At 34.1% G+C, this 21,852-nt stretch overlaps 2 protein-coding genes across 2 annotated transcripts in view; one reads left to right on the forward strand and one right to left on the reverse strand.

Annotated features, from left to right (window-relative positions):
* Positions 1–550: 550 nt before the first annotated feature.
* Positions 551–8,822, reverse strand: LOC100374779 (mediator of RNA polymerase II transcription subunit 30-like). The gene is made up of 4 exons (XM_002736182.2): positions 8,389–8,822; positions 6,853–7,011; positions 5,752–5,859; positions 551–1,274 (listed from the first exon to the last, which is right to left on the reverse strand). The coding sequence occupies exons 1-4, from the start codon at positions 8,557–8,559 to the stop codon at positions 1,176–1,178; spliced, it is 537 nt and encodes a 178-aa protein (XP_002736228.1). The 5' UTR covers positions 8,560–8,822; the 3' UTR covers positions 551–1,175.
* Positions 8,823–9,063: 241 nt separating this feature from the next.
* Positions 9,064–21,852, forward strand: part of LOC102804013 (uncharacterized) — a 30,738-nt gene continuing 17,949 nt past the window's right edge. Inside the window, exons 1-9 of the mRNA XM_085507491.1 lie at positions 9,064–9,157; positions 10,438–11,549; positions 12,293–12,517; positions 13,516–13,611; positions 15,087–15,194; positions 15,370–15,444; positions 16,518–16,598; positions 20,071–20,180; positions 21,413–21,509. Coding sequence (XP_085363617.1) covers positions 10,479–11,549; positions 12,293–12,517; positions 13,516–13,611; positions 15,087–15,194; positions 15,370–15,444; positions 16,518–16,598; positions 20,071–20,180; positions 21,413–21,509 — 1,863 coding nt within the window. The 5' untranslated portion in view covers positions 9,064–9,157; positions 10,438–10,478. The remainder of the gene's footprint in view (positions 9,158–10,437; positions 11,550–12,292; positions 12,518–13,515; positions 13,612–15,086; positions 15,195–15,369; positions 15,445–16,517; positions 16,599–20,070; positions 20,181–21,412; positions 21,510–21,852) is intronic.

The raw sequence follows: 21,852 nt of genomic DNA on the forward strand, positions 1-21,852 counted from the left end.
CTCGATAATCTTTTAATTTTGGACCAAATGGAAATAATTTTCAATTGGATTCAGGTTTTGGGGTAATTTATAGAGATTTGTAAGAAATGATTGCCCCCTCAAGAAATGCAATGTAATGAAAGTAGTTGGTTGCCCCCTCAACTTCCTTTCTGTAAATATCTGTTAGATTTCAATTTTGAATGTTTTGTATCATGACCTTTATGCACATTTTTAAATTTATGATTTTATTACACAAGCTGATCAGCATTTTATATTTAAAACCAAAATCAAGCCCCCCCCCTAAATTCTTGTTTCATAAAAAAGTCTGGCTGAACAAATTTTATTGTAGTACAACCATAAATTTTTGAATCCCAGTGGCTTGATGTTGCAATCCATAATAGTCCGGGGGGGGGGGGGGGGGGGCACATGTGGTAATTTCCCCATAGTTTTAAGCTTAATGGTGTGTACAAATTTCTCAAATCAAATTTACATTTTTTCATTTTAGTGCAGATTTGCCACCCCCTCAAAAGTTCTTAATGGTCAACCCCTAAACTAAATGATAATCAGTGAATATATCAAAATATCTTTATTTCCAAAAATTAAAAATCATTACTACTGGATCAAGAACTTTAGTTTTGAGAAAGTAATTCATGACATAGCCACCAGAGGGCACTGTTCATCTAAACCTTGATTTGGTTGGAAAAAATCCTTGATTTGGTGGCAGTGTTCAGCACTGAGGAAATGATGGATTCTTATAAACTAGCAAGAGCAACAACCAATCATTCTTTGAATACCATAAATGCAAAAAAATGAAAAGCATCTGCATGCATATCACTTTGAGGGCGCTGTCTACTATGATACAGGAAGTATACTACTTGTACCGGTATATTAACTTTGGGGGGTGGGAGGCTCTCGTCCATGGATCATGAAAATTACAGATGGGATACCACAAGCCTCTCCTGGACACAATGCCCACATTTGAAGTGTTGCATCCTCCCCCCAGTCAAACCAACTACTGCACAGTGAGAGGGTGACCAGTCATTGCAAGGTTGAAGTACCAAGTAGCCATTTTGAATAGAACAATTTCTTGTGGTTCAATCGTCTTGAAAATGCATTGTAATAAACAACGTCGACTTCTGCAATCTTTTCAAAATCCTGCCACATATGTATGATTCATGTTTGAGGGCGCTGTCATTTCACGTTTTACTCATCATCATCATGACATTCACATCCCACATTAAACTCCGCAGCTGGTCCATTATGGTCTTCAACTGAGTGTTCTTTGCACGGATTTTCTGATAAAAAAAAAAACATCAATGATAAACTCAAGTTATATTAGAACTTGAGAATGAGGCTTCTTGAAGCCGAAATTTCCTGAAAATATATTGTCTGGCTATATATATGTTGTGGCTATTTGAAAGTCTGATTAAAAATTGAATTAGTTTTAGAATTATAATGTTCTATATATTTTAACTGTCAATTGAAAATCGCCACAAAGAAAGGCTTCACACTTGGGAAAAGTTATTGATTCCATGGAAACAATTCTGGCTCTTTGCTTATTTACATTTTTTATTTAAACCGGGGAAGAGCAAGTGGCTGTGTAGTCATGTTAAAAAAAGTTATTTAAAGGGGGTTAAACGAATGCTTCCTGAAACCACAGGAGCGGTGATTTTGTTATTATATGACATATTTAAAATGACATTTTGCTTGTTTCTGCATATGTCCTTCCAGAGGGCTCAAAGTGGTATTTACAGAATGATGACGTAATGGATGGTATAATTAAACTTGAAAATGACGTGGTAAATTCTTTGTCACAATGTAATGCTGGTGATATTAGCATAATAATGGCTGGGGATTTCAATTCTAGAACCGCATCTGACCCTGATTATATGTTACATGATGATGCTCGTTTTAGCATTGGAATCGATCCTAATTATATGCAGTGTGATTTTGATATTCCACGCCATTCTAGGGACCTTATCCGTAATAATTTTGGCATTTCACTTCTGTCTATGTGCAAACACCTGTCTGTATGTATGTTACCGGTAAACGGCAGAAAAGAACATGGTGAATTCACGTGTATTGCAAATGATGGTAGAAGTGTAGTCGACTACACAATGGTATCCCTGGATTTGTATGGCAATGTGATATCCTTCACAATACCAGTCAGAAGTGAGTCTGACCATTTTCCACTTTGTTATAAACTTAGAATTTCTGGTGTACTTAATTCAGACGAAAATTCGATTGGAAATAATTCCATTGTGAAATTTCGTTGGAACAACGAACTATTGCAAATTTTTAAAACACGTGTTCTGGAGAAAACTGCTGAAATTAATTTATTGACTAATCAACTGGGGGCTCATAATTTAAACGAAACAGTTACCCAATTTACAGATATTTTAAAAGAATCGGGAGAAATTATGCAAGTACAGATCCCTAACAAAAGATTATCTTCACACAGACAAAATAAACAACCATGGTATGATGACGAATGTCGCATGGCAAAATTATATAAACTTTCCCGTTTACGTCGATATCGTGATACTGGTCGTGAGATTGATTTAAATAACTACAGAAGTGCTCGTAATTCATTTCGCTCACTGGTGAGAAAAAAGAAACATACATATAACAAAAAATTGCAGGATACAATTAGAGAAAACATAACAAGTGAAAAATGTATCTGGGAAACTATTAGAAAGAATAAGAGTAAAAATCAAACATCTATAATCCCATTACAAGATTGGGTCATGTACTTTGAAAAACTGTATAACCAGGATTCATGTAACAATAACATAGATTGAGAGCATCTTACTGAAGTTAAAAACTTTCTGTATAGTTTTGATCCGCATTCTACAGAATTTGGTGAAACTGACACAACATTGAATGTGTCAATAACGAATGAAGAAATTATTCAGTCAATACATAAACTTAGAAATGGCAAATCTGCAGGTCCTGACCTTTTAATCGCTGAATTTTTTAAATTTTCATGTGATGTGTCGATAACATTTTTGAATGCCCTTTTTAACTTAATTTTTAATACTGGTATTTTTCCAGAAGGTTGGTCAAAACGTATTATTATTCCTATCCACAAGAAAAACAGTCGAAATGATCCCGGTAACTATAGAGCTATATCACTCATGAGTATATTTGGAAAAATCTTCACCAGTATCATTGAAGCACGACTATCAAAATGGGCAAGGGTTTTTGATATAATCCCAGAGACACAGGCTGGATTTAGGGAGGGCTATTCAACTATTGATCAAATATTTACATTATATGCCATAATTCAGAAACAGTTAGACAGGAAAGGGGGGGGGGAATTGTATTGCCTCTATATAGATTTCCAGAAGGCATTCGACTTGGTTAACAGGGATTTGTTATTGTTTAGACTGGCCAATAATGGTATCAACGGAAAAATGTATGTAATTTTACAAAGTATTTATAAAGACGTCAAATCATGTGTTCGTGAAGGAGGAGTCACTTCGAGATTCTTTGAATTGAAGAATGGGGTTCGACAAGGGTGCATGATCAGCCCCATTTTATTCTCATTTTACATTAATGAGCTACAAAGCATGTTGGATGACTCTGGGTATATAGGAATACAATTGATCCCGAACGACATGTTAGTTGTTTTCATTATTGTATGCTGACAACATTGCTTTATTTTCTGTTTTGGGCTTGAAAAGACTAATAAGTATATTGTATGAGTTTACAAACAAGTGGGATCTAAATATCAACTTAAATAAAACTAAAATTGTAGTATACAGAAATGGGGGATATCTCAGTAAATATGAAAAGTGGTACTTCGGGAACAAGCAACTTAGCACTGTTAGTTCATATGAATACTTGGGATTGGTAATGTCATGTAAATGCTCTTTTAATATTACCACAGAAAATTTAGCTATAAAAGGCAAAAAGAAATTGATTGCAATCAAAAGATACTTAGGAAATATGCAATATTTTAAATCAGACTTGTATTTTAAGATTGTTGACACCTTAATTCAACCTGTACTTACATATGGGTCTGAAATTTGGGGATATGATCAATATCAACATTTAGAAAGTGTACATACATCTTATTGTAGGCAATACCTCGGTGTAGGTAAAAATGCTCCAACTTGTACAGGATTAGGGGATTGTGGGAGGCTACCCTTATTTTGTTACCATGTTAAAAGATGTGTGAAATATTGGTGAAAAATTACTAGCATGCATGAAAACAGATTACCCCAGAAAGCTTACCGGATGCTACTTTCACTGGATGAAAAAGGACAAAGGTCATGGGCCACAGAAATTAAAGAATTGCTATTTAAATATGGATTTGGTTATGTCTGGTTTAATCAAGGGGTGGGGGACTCTGATATGTTCTTGTACAAATTTTGTGAACGGGTCAAAGATACTGGAATTACAGATTGCTATATAGACGTTTGTTCTGGCGAAAAAACGCAGTATTATAGGCAATACAAAACAAATTTTGAGATTGAAAACTATGTGTCATTGCCACAATTAAAATTGCGCAGAGCAATAGCAAGATTAAGATGTGCGTGCCATCACTTAGAAATAAAACAGGCAGACATAATAATATCCCTAGGGAGAGCCATATTTGTCATTTGTGCCTGCAAGAAATTGATGATGAATATCATTTTTTACTAAAATGCACTGCATGGGACACAATCAGGAAAAAGTATCTCCCAAATGAGACACAACCCCCGAATTTGAATACTCTAGTACAACTATTACCGTAAAATTCCTTTTTGAGGCCGCATCTTTAATAGAAGCCACACCCCTAACTTGAGACATTGTTTCATGTTGAAATTGACATGTTTTGATCCCAGGGAAAAGTCTGCAATATAAGCCGCACCCCAAACTTTCACAAACCAAACAGCCACCATATATTTCAGAAAAAAATATACCATTTAATTTTAAATTAAGGCATAATTTTTCGAACATTTCAATGATTCCTGTCACTTAAATTAGAGTCTAATTAAGGTTTTCCCGTAGTCATTTACGCTTATTCCAGAGTACAGGTTTATTGTGGGTAACGTGACTGGGTAAACTGCGTTTCCACAGTGAGCTGTTATTATCTTCAAAAGTGTTAAATTCTTCTTCAATGCTCAGCTTATCTTTCGAAAACAACTAATTTCTTGATTTAAAAAAAAAATCATGCCGTTTTCCCATCAAAATCAAAGTCAAACGATCGCAGTACAACAACGGTAAATCTCTTCCGTGTTTCGTTTACCATGAGGTCGCTGAACTACATTAACCTCTAAAAGCCAAATCATTAACTCGTTAGCTCTATTTATTTATAAGTGTTTTTTAATCAAAGATCAAATGAGAATAACCTAATAACCGTGTATGTATATATATATATATAAATATCCCCATCACATTATTATATAGTGCTTATATTATCTATTGACACCCTCTTCATCTATATTCTCATACATATTTTGTAATGTAAATTTATTTCAAGTCAATAATTAATTTGTATGATTGTAATGGGCCGGAGGCCATTATACAATAAATAAAATTATTATTATTATTATTTTTTATTTATTTGATGGAACCTTTTAGTCCGCAAATTATCAATAATTTGTAGTCTATTGTCAAATATATAAATACAAAGACGACACTCATTTTCTCTCTATCCTCACTGGAATGATGGTTAATATTACCCAAAAATTTGCATATTTGCATTAATACTCAAAGTTGAGTGATCTATTCAGATTTATGCAAACACACACTACTGTAAAAACCTTAAGAACGTTAGCATACTTCAATAATGTCCTTCTGCTCCTCTTTTGCAAAGTAAAACTTCTCTGTGGTTGGAGGCATGTGTTCTGGCTTGACCTCAGAGTCTTCTTCAAGCCATGGGATAAGCTCCTGATCAAAATATTTAAAAACAGTTCAATAATCATGATACATTGTTTATCACTATACTGTACAAGAATTAATAATAAAAAAAAACGATATTTCATAGTCAACAATTATTTAAGCACCATAGTTATTAAGAAAATAAAGTATTTCACAGTAATTTTTTTGTGATTTGATGATTTTATAGCATTAGTGAAGACATAATTATTCACCATGTTTGAATTTTGCAATTTTCACTAATAAATGAAATCCCCTAAGGCCAGGGAAAAATTCTGTTTCTCGTTTCATGGAAATTTTAAAATGAGGCGGCAAGGAGTTATTTTATTTTTTTTAATACTGCACTAAAATGGGGGGTTTTTGAGACAAGTGCGAGTACAAGTGCATTTTGGAATGCTTTAGAAGAAAAAAAAACGTATAGTTCAAAATGATGCGCACAGAAACGAGAAACAGAGATATTATTTTCTCAGTCTAAATTAAATCTACGTAACAAAGTAATATAACAATAAAACTCATTGCTTCCTTGACAAATTTGTGAAATTAAAACACAGTATATAAGCTCAAAACATCAAAACGATTTGGACACTTTGAGTTGCTACATGTATTGCATAACAATATACTGATTCATAAAAGACACAAACAAATCTTGTGAATGAAAAAATGAGGTTCAGGTGTACTATTCTACAGGTACATGTATCAGGCTATTGTAAGCGGATATGTTTGAGGAAATAACAGATGTGTGTCTCATATCTAAATAAATAATATTTGTATGTACAATTACTGGTACAATAAAAACTACTGAGATTTTGTCATTGAGATTTGATTTTGTAAAATTAGAACAAATGATTACTGTGAGGCAATTGTTCATTTCATTTACATGCAATTCTAGATGTGCTTCTAATAGAGGAAATTAGATAGCGATTTTTTTCTCCCAACATATAATGAACAATTTTCAATGCGATGAAATTCATTTTGACTGCAGGAAGCTGTTAGAAATGCACATACCTCAGGATTTGTGTGATCAAGTCCAGCACAGTTTTCATTGCATTTTTCATAGACTAATCGCAGCTTTTTAAACAGCATACTGATATTTCTTAAGTACTCCTGTAACTTGACGTGTCTTTCTTGATGGTTGGCTGGTGACGAAGACACTCCATTTGGCAGCTATTAATGTGAATACAATAATTTTGAATGTAGTCCTGTACACTGTAGTTAAAGTATCACAAGGAAGTAACTGTGGCTATATTATGATGTTATTAACGGCAAATAATACTGCAAAACACTGCTTGACGTTAACTTTTAAACTCACTTGTTCAAAATGTATTTTGTTTATATATTTACTATAGTTTCTAAAGGCAAGTGAGTTGCTATCCAGTTGCCTAAAAGACAATTTTTCATTCTATTCATACTTGCAATATTATTTCATTAGTACAATGTATTATTGTCTGTCAACTGTTTTTTTTTTTGTATTATTGACAAATAATTTTGCTATTTATTGCACAGACACTTTTGCTATTCTTTCTCTTTGCATTTATTATTATTTAAGCAGTGTCTTCATGTACATATTATTTATTTATTTATTGATTTATATTATCACTTGCCGGTGTGTTTACTATAAAATGGGTCACTGACCCGACTAGTTCAGTAGAACTATTTCAGTGATCACCCACCTTGAATTCTTTTTATTAGTAATGTAACACTGACTGGTAAAAATAAATTCACTCATTCATCATGTAACCTAGCTATGATTTTGTAATGTTTTGGGTCTGAATGGGTCCTAAGCTTTGTATATCGGTATACATTGCACATGGCATCGTGGGTGTACAGACAGGACCCCGACTAGCCCTGAGTACAGTTCAGTAGCCCTGAGTATCATTTGGCCCCCATAATCCTGAGAAGTCATATAGACCGGGGATTCAACACTCTGCTACAAATTTATAGTGGGGAGCCTTTCTGCAGTTTTCATGATTGTAATCAGCCAAAATGTCTATTGACTAATTATAATCGATTATAAATACCTTTCTTGTGGCCGAAAAATGAACCTACAGCACTGGAATGTTGGCGAAAGCTAATTTTATGCAACGAAGCGACGTTTTGTTTATAAATACGTCAAGAACAAAATGGCAGCGTATATTTTCTGTTGAAGTTGGAAAATGTTGATTTGATTGACCCTGGTGGGAAATCTTCTGTAATTTTGCTTTCAGTCAAGGTATTTGGGATAGTTAGACGTATTAATAAATGCCTCTTAAATCGCCCAATGCAGCCCTTCACCTAGTGTCAAATCCCTAGTCTATACGACTTCTCAGGACTGCGTGGGCTGAATGATTAGCGGAAGGAGGCCAACTTACAGAACTGTACTCAGTGCTAGACCCCGACCATCACAGCAAACTGTGTACAGCACGAAACCAGGGCTGCAAATGTATCATGTAATCTAACTGCAGGTATACTGTGGGACTGTGCTTCAATTGTGAGTTATGCAAACGTTCCAAATCATGAAAATAGGACTTTTTCAAATTAAACTTATTAAAAATATTAACAAACCTGAGTAGTCTTCAATACATTGAAAATTTCTGTGGTTTTGATAAGAATATCTTGGACTGTTTCTTGTCCGATTCGACACAATGACGCAGTGTTGACTTCTTTTGTTTGTGGATTAGGACCACCGACCCCAAAACCAGGTGGTCCAGGATGCCCAGGGTGATGACCGGCCATGGGACTGCGCAAATTGTCTACACTATCAATAGCCCACAGTGGAGTTTAAGCGTTTCACAGACGCGTTGCACTTGCAGAGTTCAACTGTGTGGTTCGTACTCAAGTAATCAAAATGTACGATTTTGACACTTATTAATGAATGTCTGTAAACTGATGACAATATCAATCAATATCATAGATGCAACGAGATGTACATTACTTTTTGATGCAACACAATGAATGATCTCCTTCGACGAATGCTTGGATTGTCAACAGGCCGCCATTTTGTTTCAAGTCCCGTAAAAATATCACGTGACATAAATAGTTAGTTTCAATCTAACCCTGAATAGTAGCAAATAAATGAATGATAAGTACATTCATGAATAATCGTACACGTTCTGCAAAGTTTCAGTATGAACTGTTTAATAAAACTGAGTTTCTGTAACCGATAAATGTTGGTTTACTGTATTTCTAAACAGCGAGATACTGCGAGATCTTGTGTAAATTTTTTCACCTTTGACCTCAGTCTCCGTGGCCGAGCGACATCGCATTTTGCCTTTGGATCTGTGTTGCATCAGGTTGGAGCGAGTTCGAGCCCCTTGCTAGTCCATTTTACTAGGTATCTTAAAGATTTGATGTTTTAGCTTCTTTTAATTAGTTTTAAATGTACGTTTATAATTTTTTTGTGAGAAAGTCAAGCTGCAGTGTACTATAGTTCTCCACAACTTCGGTTCTTTTTCAGGTTTTGTCGGCACATTTGGACACGGGCTCCATGCTTGTAGTCGAATTAAAAATTAAAAACCAACCTTATATTAATTTTATTTTTAACCAAACAATATATTGTATGTTAAATGTTGTATGTTACTAGTAGTTTTGTATGGTTTATTTCATTCTACACAGCCCGGTTATTATTTTAGTATCTATGAGCTGGTCAATGATTTTATTTATTTATTAACACACAACATCCCCCGGAAGGGATGAAAAGGGTTACAAATCAAATATTAGTAAAAGAAAAATAACTACATAAAAAGTAAGGGAACAAAAAAGCATTAAAAAAAAAAGATAAATTTGTATACAAGGAATGTGTTACTGGCTTAGTTTATGTAGGTATTGGAAACCGGCCCATATCCACATTCAAGTTGTGAGCGCCACCTCATCCATGCCCTCTTTATCTTCTGACCCATCTAATGGTAATCTACTCAGTTTGTCACTAATACATGTCATTTTTTGTTATGTTCCACAGTTTCATATGAAAAAGCGATGCGACTTCCGGACAGTGTTAGACTTTATGGGACAATCTATATTGAAAATAGGTTTGATTGTGCAAATGGTTGCTGGCACAGATCCTTGCATATTAATTAGACTAATTTACATATACATGTAATTGTGTCTATTAATTGGACCAAAATATTGCATTAACATTTTTACAGGAAAAATGAAGTTTCTCATTTCCACCCCTCTTGCAAAAAAAAAAATGTGCACCTAGAATGTTTCTTTATTTATGAGAAACAACAAATTCTGTATTTCCAGTTAACTTAGTTATATCTGGTTGAAACATAATCATGTAAGAAATTACCAAGTTTATATTATTAATAGTTTATTATGCAACTGTAATCTGGTGTGAATACAGTAAGGTAAAAATAGTGTAAAATATAAGTAATACAACTAAAAATAACTACAAATTTAAAAGGTCTAATAACTACAAATAAATCGGAAAGTAATAAAAAACAGTAGATAAAGCAAAGTAAAGGATAGGGTTTGTTAGAAACATTTTCTGGTCATCCACATCTTTAAAAGAAAGTAAATAGTAGCATTATTGAGGGAACATGTCTAAGTTGCATTACATTTGTTATCATTTCATTAATTTGCAGTATAACACTATTTTTCTTATTTTTTCAGTTAAAACGTGGATCTGAAGTTGCAAGACTTTATTTTGTGAAATGGAGGACGCTACACCAGTCAAAAAATATCCTTTAAGAAGGACCAGTGGAAGACTTCTCAGCAAGGTGTCAGAACAACTGACAAGTTCTGAGGCTTCTACAAAGCTCAGGAAAAAGTTGAATGTTAATGATGACCAGAGTAGTAGTCCCTGTACTGCTGGTTTGCGAGAGCATCAAGGAATCGCGGCAAATGAGACCCCGGTGAGAGGGAAAAGAAGAAACTGTTCATCTCATTCCAAACAATTAGTTTCACCACTCAGTAAAGGTACAGATGAGAAAAAAGGTGTTCCATGTTCAAATAAGCCTGGTGAAAGGCCGAAGAAATTAACACCAGTCTCGACAATTGTAATTTTTCCAAAAGATAGCGTGCATCCTCATGACATAACTATACTGAATAGGGCTAAGACAGATGAAGATAAAAATCGTGGCAAATCATCAGTAAAGTTTCAAATGGTTGAAGCTTCTGGTCAGGTAACTCCGTGGTCCAGCAAGATGCAAACAAGAAAAATAGGACAAAGTAAAGAGGAGTTTAATGGAAGCCCCAGTATGAACAGGGTGAAAAGGAAATTGGAAGATGATGAGAAAGTGGGGAACATTGATGATGAAGTGAGTGAAGGAGGTGGAAACAGTAAAAGAAAGAAGTCGATGGAGGAGGAGAATACTTTACAAGAGGACGTTATTCCAGAGGAGGTGAAACAAAGCTGGGCAGAACAAATCTCTTCTACTGAATTTGCTCAGTGTGGAAAATGCTCACAGAGAAGGAAATCAATATCTTATATCACAAAGCATTATCTGTCTTGTAAAGTTGGTGGCACAGGCGGTACACCGAGTGGGAAGACTCGGAGAGGCACGCAACGCCGATGCAGCACACAAGGGATTGTGAAGAGAAACTTGAGCGAAAATGATAAAAGTGATAAAGATGAATCTACTGAATGCAACTTTGAGGAGAAGAGAAAGTTATGGACGGATAAGATAGCTGAAAATGGTTTTGTCAATTGTGATTTATGTAATCAGAGACATTCAAGAGTTTTTAGAATGGAAACTCATTATCTAGAATGTCTGAAACAACAGGTATTGTTGAATTTTACCTTTTATCACATTTCACAAATCTTTCATTGTTTTATATTTGCTCATGAATTTTAATCAAGACAGATAGCCAGTAGGTTATTATTTATGTCCATTTGTTCAAAAAGTTGTAGAGAAATTATAAAAATGTTGGTATACAAAAGGTTAAAACAGCTGTGGTCTTTTGTATATATACCATATTATCCGATTCACATTTGTTATATAAAGGTTATCACCTAATATCACAGAGCTAGTTGATACTGGTGGAGTCACAGGTGGCATTATTCACTCACCTTCGGATTGTGGATGATACTAACCTTACCCATGACCTTGCTCGTATCAACCAGCTCTACAGACTAGTGATATCACATGACCAAACATGGCAATTCATATTGATGAGGCATGATCTGTAAGTGTGTTGCTGGATGTACATCTGCAGCTACCGATTTGCTATTGATAATCAGTATTATATTATAACTCTTATATTTATTAATATCTTCTTGAAATAAACCATATGATTAATTGTTATCCATACTTACATTCTTGTATTATTGCAATAAATATTGGGTCATCTGCATAACTTGTTTTTCTGTGCATACTATTCAAGTGTACATAAAATGATGCTTACCTTGAATATTGTGAAGTTTACTATATGTTGTGAATTATTATACTGAAGCCCATACCTGTGAAGGATATACATCTTGGTCATGTGATTAGTACTAACACACATTTTTGATTGTCGACATCAGGAGAAGAAAACTCAGAAGATGAAAAAAGATAAAGAAGATCCAAAAAACACTGACGATGAATTGAAGGACACTGATGACGCTACTGATGACTATATGACAAATGCAAAGAAAGTCTGGGCATCACAGATCGCAAGTGATGGGTTTGCAAAATGTGCAAGATGCTGTCAGCGAAGGAACCATATATCTAGTATGGAGAAACACCACAAAGATTGTTTAGCAAAAACGGTGAGTAAAGTGTTATGTATAGAATGAGTATGAAAACTCTTCTCAGAAGAGTCTTTGTTCTTTATCCGGCTTTAAAGTTACCGCCCCCAAACCATCTATAAATATATTTTGCCATTCATAGATTCCTGTCAACTTTCTTTGTGAAATTCTTAGTGTAATGGTAAAGAAGGATCATGCCCGATTTTTCACATGGCATATGCTATAAGAGTCTTAGAATTTTTACTACGTATTTCGCAATGTGTGAACGTGGTGTCTGTGTGTGTTCACCTTTCAGAGTGTGTGGTTGTTCTCATACAATTCGCATATTGAAATTAAGGCACGCAAGATCCGCATAATGAATATTTATGATCAAACTGGTAAAATCATTTAATAACCCAAAAGTCAATGACCTCCACCCTGTTCCAGATAGCTCAATGGGTGGCTTTTCTGTCACTGTTGTGTGAGCTCTGTTTCTTCTTAAGCACAGTAAAACTTGGTCGGTGTTTCATCATCATATCACTGGACTGTATACAAGTTTCAGAGCAATTAATGGAAAGAAAGGAATATACCGATACTATAAAATATTTTGTCTGGAATTAAAAGAAAAAGCATTTTGGCTGTTTTGTATGAAGTTTAATTTTTTGATGAGTTGAATGTAAAATATAAAAAATCCTTTCAACGAAAATAACAAAAGTACATTCAAAGTGAAAATAAAGTACCGGTACTTTATTTTCACTTTGAATTTATTTTTGTTATTTTATAGTAATTACAAGTACTTTCTAGAATGTTTATATAAATGTTCGTGAGAACAACGCGATTTGACTTAAAACTGAAGATTTAGTGTAAAGAAAGAAAGAAAGGCAAATAAAGCACTGTGATTAGTACAGAAGTGATGTTCAATTTTCATGGTACTTCAGCTCAGTTTGTGCATTTCACGCAATATGCGAGATCTCACAGTGAACAGAAAACTCACCTCTACCTTCCATATTTATGCATGCCATTTTTGCTTTACATTGCAGCCTGCAGAAGTAGACTATTTTTGTCCACATTGTCAGAGGCATTTCCAGTCCAGTGCTGGTCTTAAATATCATATGATGGCAACTCATAACGATTTGGTAAGTAGAAAATGAAAACTTTATACATGTACGCAGATTTAATTTTAACACTTTTTATTGCCATTATAAATTCACATTTTACTGGTATGAAATGACAGTTTTTGTAATTTCGATTTCATTTGAATTGTATTTTTGACTCCCATGTGCGAAGCACATAATGGGAGTCTTTGCAGTTAGTGTGTGTGTGTGTGTGTGTGTGTGTGTGTGTGTGTGTGCGTGTGTGTGGGTGTATGTGTGTCCGACTGTTCCACTGCTATCTCAAGAACCATACATCGGTTTTTTATGAAACTTGGTGCATAGATGCTCTGGCCAATGCGCAGATTTGATTAGGTTTTGGTGAAAATCCATGCTCGTTAATTACCTAATTTGCATGATAATTAGCTAATTTTTAGCTGTTCTATGACTGTTCCACTGATATCTCAAGAACCACTCATTGGATTTTGATGAAACTTGGTACATAGATGCTCTGAACATATGCGCAGATTTGATTAGTTTTTGGTAAAAATCTGTGCATATTAACTACCTAATTTGCATGATAATTAGCTAATTTTTAGCTGTTCTATGACTGTTCCACTGATATCTAAAGAACCACTCATTGGATTTTGATGAAACTTGGTACATAGATGCTCTGAACTAATGCTAGGTTTTGATTAGTTTTTGGTAATAATCCGTGGATACTAATTACCTAATTTGCATAATGATTAGTCAATTTTGAGCTTTTCCACGGGTATCTCAAGTACTAATCATCGCATTTCAATGAAACTTGGTACATAGATCCTTTAGGACTATGCAGAGACCTGATTAGTTTTAGGGTAAATAATTGTGGATATTAATTACCTAATTTGCATAATTAATTTTCAGCTTTTCTACTGATCTCTAAAGTACTAATCATCACATTTCAATGAATCTAGAATTATGCAGAGACCCAATTAGTTTTCGGTAAATATTTGTGCATATTAATCACCTAATTTGCATAATTAACCAATTTCCAACTTTCACACTGATATCTCAGGTACTAAACATCACATATCAATGAATGTTTGTACATGGATGCTGTAGGACAATAGACAGACCTGGATAATTGTGGGTTAAAATCTGTACATATTAATTACCTAATTTGCATAATTAACCAATTTTAAGCTTTCACACTGATATCTAAAGTATTAATTATTCCATTTCAATGAAACTTAGTACAAAGATGCTCTAGGACAATGTACAAACCTAATTATTAATATTAATTCCCTAATAAGCATAATAATTCATAATTTGTTGGTTCTAATCACATTTCAATTAAACTTGGAAACATAGAGTTTCTGTTACATTGCGCAGACCTCATTAGTTTTACACTCAAATCAGTTCATATTAATTTTCTGATTTGCATAATTAGTTTTCAGCTAAGTAATTTCAAATTATATTTAATGTGTCACCAATACATGGGAGTATTTTCTAAGCTTTCTTTGATTATTTGATTGCAGATGAGTCCTGGTGCAGGCAGTGAAAGCAGTGAAGCTGATGAAGGAAATGAAAATCTGGTATTACGAGCAATATTGCGAAAAGTTGGAAAGATAAGATGCCAGGTTGAGGTTGGTATTATACACTAATTTGAATACGATTTGCATAATTATTCCAAACGGCGATTGTGATAATATTATTGATTTACTAAACTGCAGGCCTTGAAAAAACATATATATGGGTAAATCCTTTGTGTTGGGTTTGAACAGTAAGATTATTTGTTACTTGTAATTCCTTGTTTTCTAGGATTGTAACAGATCTTTCAGCACCTTTGCTGGTTTTGTGTATCATAGGCAGAGATGTGGTGTAAAGAACCCAAAGGTAAGCTTAATTTGTAGCCAGACTTATTATTAGCAATATTGCATGGTGTTTTACGGATATATCAAAGATTCTTGGACTCTCTTCATGCTGATTTTGACTTTGCTTTTAATAAATTGGTGTGAAGTATTTGGGGTTACATGCCTTCATTGGTGTCATAATTGTTAACACTTTTAGTGTTGTTAGGTTAACTTGAGCGATTTTTTTTTGTTTGTTTAATTACCATTATCTCATTAAAAATGATGTCCAGCAGAAACATACTGTAGAATACTTTATTTTCGCTTGGAATTTATTTTCGCTATTTTCGTTAATTTCGTGAAAATAAAATCCAGCCAATATACTTGTTTTCCTATATTTCCCATTAAACTCATCAAAAATCAGTGAAAATAAATTCCTTACAAAATGCCCAAAAAGCTTTTTCACAGTACTGAAAACAGTTTTGTTCTCGAAAGAGTCAAAAGAGTGGAAATTATGTAGCTGTGAATAATTTTAGCAAACTAAGTTTCAAATTTGCGATGTAATCTGTATTACAATAGTTCTTAACCTTTTGAGCGCAAAAGTCAATATTTGTCGTCATTCACAAACTATTTAGTCATGTATTTGTAATTTTCTATATTTTTTTTCAAAATTGTTATCGGGACTTCAGTAAGAAAGTATGTCCATACTTTGTCCAAAATGGTAACAAAATATAAAAAACTACATAAAAAAAGGGAAAACTTTGCACTAAAATCTGAGAGGGAAAAATTGTAGCAATGATGTGTTAAATAGCCATATGCGATGTATACACATGTGTAAAATAATTAATTTTTTTTGCAAAACAGTTGCCCTTAACAACTGAGGTGCATTTGTACAAAATGCTATATTGGCATCATTCAAAGACAAAACCATTCAGTTATTTATTTGCAATGAGCAATATATAAGTTTCATGATTTCAAAAATAGCTGCAAGTTAGCTTTGCTGCTATTGGCTGATATAGTTAAAAAAAATTAATTCCTGAATAAAACAACCTTCTGTTCATGAATCTTTTCTCAGTGCTTTTATTTATTTATGTATGTATGGTACTTGTATATTCATAGAAATACATTTGTGATAAATGTCAAAAAGAATACCAGAGTCAGCCAGGACTGAAGGCTCATATGCTCGCTATACATCCACCGGTAAGTAACTCCATCATGTCTTTATGGCTATTTTTTTTACATCAATGTAAAAAAAAATCTGGAAAATTTGGTTAATAGCTTACAATATATCCTGGCAAAAAAAAATTCTATGGGGTAACATGGAAGGTACAAACTTCTCTCATTATCCATAGTAGCATGATGATTGAATTTTGTAAATGTGATTACTGAACTAAAAACTTTAATATTCTTCATTTGTCTAATATTCACCCACATTCATCCATGTTGTCTTGTGTCATTGTCCAATATTCACCCACATTCATCTATGATATCCTTATGTTATTGTCCAATATTCACCCACATTCATCTATGTTGTCTTATGTTATTGTCCAATATTCACCCACATTCATCCATGTTATCTTATGTCATTGTCCAATATTCACCCACATTCATCTATGATATCCTTATGTTATTGTCCAATATTCACCCACATTCATCTATGTTGTCTTATGTTATTGTCCAATATTCACCCACATTCATCCATGTTATCTTCATGTATTGTCCAATATTCACCCACATTCATCCATGTTATCCTCATGTATTGTCCAATATTCACCCACGTTCATCCACGTTATTCTCATGTATTGTCCAATATTCACCCACATTCATTTATTTTGTCTTATGTTATTGTCCAATATTCACCCACATTCATCCATGTTATCCCTAGGTCATTGTCCAATATTCACCCACATTCATCTATGATATCCTTATGTTATTGTCCAATATTCACCCACATTCATCTATGTTGTCTTATGTTATTGTCCAATATTCACCCACATTCATCCATTTTATCACTGTCTTTGTCCAATATTGACCCACATTCATCTATGATATCCTTGTGTTATTGTCCAATATTCACCCACTTTCATCCATGTTATCCCTATGTCATTGTCTAATATTCACCCGCATTCATCCATGTTGTCCTATGTCTTTGTCCACTATTCATCCACATTCATCAATGTTATCCCTATGTCATTGTCCAATATTCACCCACATTCCTCCATCTGATCCTTATGTCTTTCTCCAATATTCACCCACATTCATCCATGTTATTCCTAGGTCTTTGTCCAATATTCACCCACTTTCATCCATGTTATCCCTATGTCATTGTCTAATATTCACCCACATTCATCCATGTTATCCTCATGTATTGTCCTATATTCACCCACGTTCATCCACGTTATCCTCATGTATTGTCCAATATTCACCCACATTCATTTATTTTGTCTTATGTTATTGTCCAATATTCACCCACATTCATCCATGTTATCCCTAGGTCATTGTCCAATATTCACCCACATTCATCTATGATATCCTTATGTTATTGTCCAATATTCACCCACATTCATCTATGTTGTCTTATGTTATTGTCCAATATTCACCCACATTCATCCATGTTATCACTGTCTTTGTCCAATATTCACCCACATTCATCTATGATATCCTTATGTTATTGTCCAATATTCACCCACATTCATCCATGTTATCCCTAGGTCATTGTCCAATATTCACCCACATTCATCCATGTTATCTTATGTTATTGTCCAATATTCACCCACATTCATCCATGTTATCTTATGTCATTGTCCAATATTCACCCACATTCATCTATGTTGTCTTATGTCATTGTCCAATATTCACCCACATTCATCTATGTTGTCTTGTGTCATTGTCCAATATTCACCCACTTTCATCCATGTTATCCTATGTCTTTGTCCACTATTCATCCACATTCATCAATGTTATCCCTATGTCATTGTCCAATATTCACCCACATTCCTCCATCTGATCCTTATGTCTTTCTCCAATATTCACCCACATTCATCCATGTTATCCCTAGGTCTTTCTCCAATATTCACCCACTTTCATCCATGTTATCCCTATGTCATTGTCCAATATTCACCCACATTCATCCATGTTGTCCTATGTCATTGTCCAATATTCACCCATATTCATCCATGTTATCACTGTCTTTGTCCAATATTCACCGACATTCATCCATGTTATCCCTATGTCATTGTCCAATATTCACCCACATTCATCCATGTTATCCCTATGCCATTGTCCAATATTCACCCACATTCCTCCATCTGATCCTTATGTCTTTCTCCAATATTCACCCACATTCATCCATGTTATCCCTAGGTCTTTGTCCAATATTCACCCACTTTCATCCATGTTATCCCTATGTCATTGTCTAATATTCACCCACATTCATCCATGTTGTCCTATGTCATTGTCCAATATTCACCCACATTCATCCATGTTATCACTGTCTTTGTCCAATATTCACCGACATTCATCCATGTTATCCCTATGTCATTGTCCAATATTCACCCACATTCATCCATGTTATCCCTATGCCATTGTCCAATATTCACCCACATTCATCCATGTTATCCCTATGTCATTGTTGAATATTCACCCACATTCATCCATGTTATCCCTAGGTTATTGTCCAATATTCACCCACATTCATCCATGTTATCCCTATGTCATTGTCCAATATTCACCCACATTCATCCATGTTATCCCTAGGTCATTGTCCAATACTCACCCACATTCATCCATGTTATCACTGTCTTTGTCCAATATTCACCCACATTCATCCATGTTATCCCTATGTCATTGTTGAATATTCACCCACATTCATCCATGTTATCCCTAGGTCATTGTCCAATATTCACCCACATTCATCCATGTTATCCCTATGTCATTGTCCAATATTCACCCACATTCATCCATGTTATCCCTAGGTCATTGTCCAATACTCACCCACATTCATCCATGTTATCCCTATGTCATTGTCCAATATTCACCCACATTCATCCATGTTATCCCTAGGTCATTGTCCAATATTCACCCACATTCATCTATGTTATCCCTAGGTCATTATCCAATACTCACCCACATTCATCCATGTTATCACTGTCTTTGTCCAATATTCACCCACATTCATCCATGTTATCCCTATGTCTTTGTCCAATATTCACCCACATTCATCCATGTTATCCCTATTTCTTTGTCCAATATTCACCCACATTCATCCATGTTATCCCTAGGTCATTGTCCAATATTCACCCACATTCATCTATGTTATTCCTATGTCTTTGTCCAATATTCACTCACATTCATCCATGTTATCCCTATGTCTTTGTCCAATATTCACCCACATTCATTAATGTTATTCCTAGGTCTTTGTCCAATATTCACCCACTTTCATTAATATTGTCTTTATGCAAAATAGATATATTGATTTGGCTGTTATTCAGTTGACAATTTGTATTTTACGAGTGGGTCATAGAAATCATGTTGCGAAGGGTACACATGAACTGGTATTCCGTCTACTAGATGCTGCTAGTCTCAGTAGATTTAGATTATCAGTGTTATTTGCAATGCTGTTAGCATGGTCTTCCTGCAGTTGATTTTCTTTATATTTTTGCTTTATTTGCAGACACCACCACCTGAAGATGTAACAAAGCTGAATGACAAGAATGAGTCGGAAGAAGCTGCATCACAGGAGCTTACAGCCACTGGCAGAGTTCGTAGACGAGCAGCAGTCAAGTAATTATATTCACAATTCTCTATTTTGAACACAAATCCAATTTTCTTTAAATTTATGTTCTTGTGTGGAAAAAAACTGCTTGCTTACTGACCAGAATGCCAAGTTGAACTGACTGAGTAGCATAAATAAACCTCAATGAGAAAAAATCAATCACCACAACCCAAAAAATTTGCAGAAATTACACTTATACTTCAAATAATTAGTGCAAAGAACTAGTAAAACATATAATGCATAATAAACAAAGCTGAAAGAGACTTGACACTTTTTAAAATAATGTGTAAGAAATTATAAATTTTATATGAAACTCTAGATTAAATTCTAGTAAATAACTCGTCAAACATTTAGCAGCTTCCTGGGAAAAATTTATAAAACTACAAATTAATTTTTAGCGAAGGTAATTGTTTGTCACCTGTTGTGCACTATCTATCATTCAAAAAACAATTTAATTTCCATCTTTTTCCAGAAAACTACCTGCTCAATTGCTTTAGTGCTTGATATGTGGATGGACCTCTGTTAGATTTGTTCATTTCATGACTGTACAAAAAAACATGTATCTTCAATGGTTGAAATTTTGGTGAAATTTTTTTACGTTTTTAGAATAGCTGTCATAAAAGATGATAGAGTAAACAGTTCATATAGGTTATTGTCTGTCATCATCCGTCAGTTTCATCATTCATAAACAATTCTATATTTAGCTTCTTCTTGAAAACTACCAGCTCAATTGCTTTGATACTTGGTATAAAGATACTTTGGAGGATCTCTGTCAGATTTCTTCATTTCATGACTTTATCTTCAATTCTTTATTTTTGGTGAATATTTTTGTAATTTTGTCAACTTCTTCTTGAAAACCGCTACTCCAATTGAATTGATACTTGATATACGTTTAGCTTGAATGGACAACTATTTGATTATTTCCTTCTGTGATGTTAGGGGAACACTCTGAGCCCTGCTGAAACAGCAGAGCTATTTTGACCATCATTGTTTTTCAAATACTGTGGAATACTTTATTTTCACTGGAATTAATTTTGGCTGAAAAGGCTTTTTGGGCATTTTGCTTGGAATTTATTTTCACTGATTTTTGATGAAATTAATGTGAAATATAGGAACAAAAATGTATTCACTGGATTTTATTTTCACGGAATCATCCCTTCAGTGAAAATAGCGAAAATAAATTCCAAGCGAAAATAAAGTATTCTACAGTATGATAAATTGTTGTCTTTTCCTTTTGTAGGGCTGTTGATAAAGTACAGCAGCTGGTTAAAAATGGAACTGTTCTGGATAGTCTGGACAAGACCAGCTTTGAGGAAATGGTTATTGACTGGAGCAAGGTCGGTTTCAAAAGCAATCGTCACTCTACGATCTGTTAAATATTAACGTCATGCAGCATGAGCAAAATATATCTCAAACAAACAATTTTGAACATGCGCTATACATCTTAATGGGAAGTTGAAATTTGACTTTTGCATGTACAATGTATTATGGCATAGAAATTTTCATTGAATATAATGAAAAACTTATCTCAATTAGTAAGCTGCCTAATTACTTTTGTAACACGCCACACGCTTGTAAGAGGAACAGTTTGCATTTAATAATAGAAAAAACGACAATGGTAAAATACAAGTCTTAATCAAATACAGAAGCACAAAAACACAATATAATAAAAATAACACA

The sequence above is a fragment of the Saccoglossus kowalevskii genome, chromosome 14 (assembly GCF_978046115.1).
Source record: "Saccoglossus kowalevskii chromosome 14, keSacKowa6.1, whole genome shotgun sequence".
NCBI lineage: Eukaryota > Metazoa > Hemichordata > Enteropneusta > Harrimaniidae > Saccoglossus > Saccoglossus kowalevskii.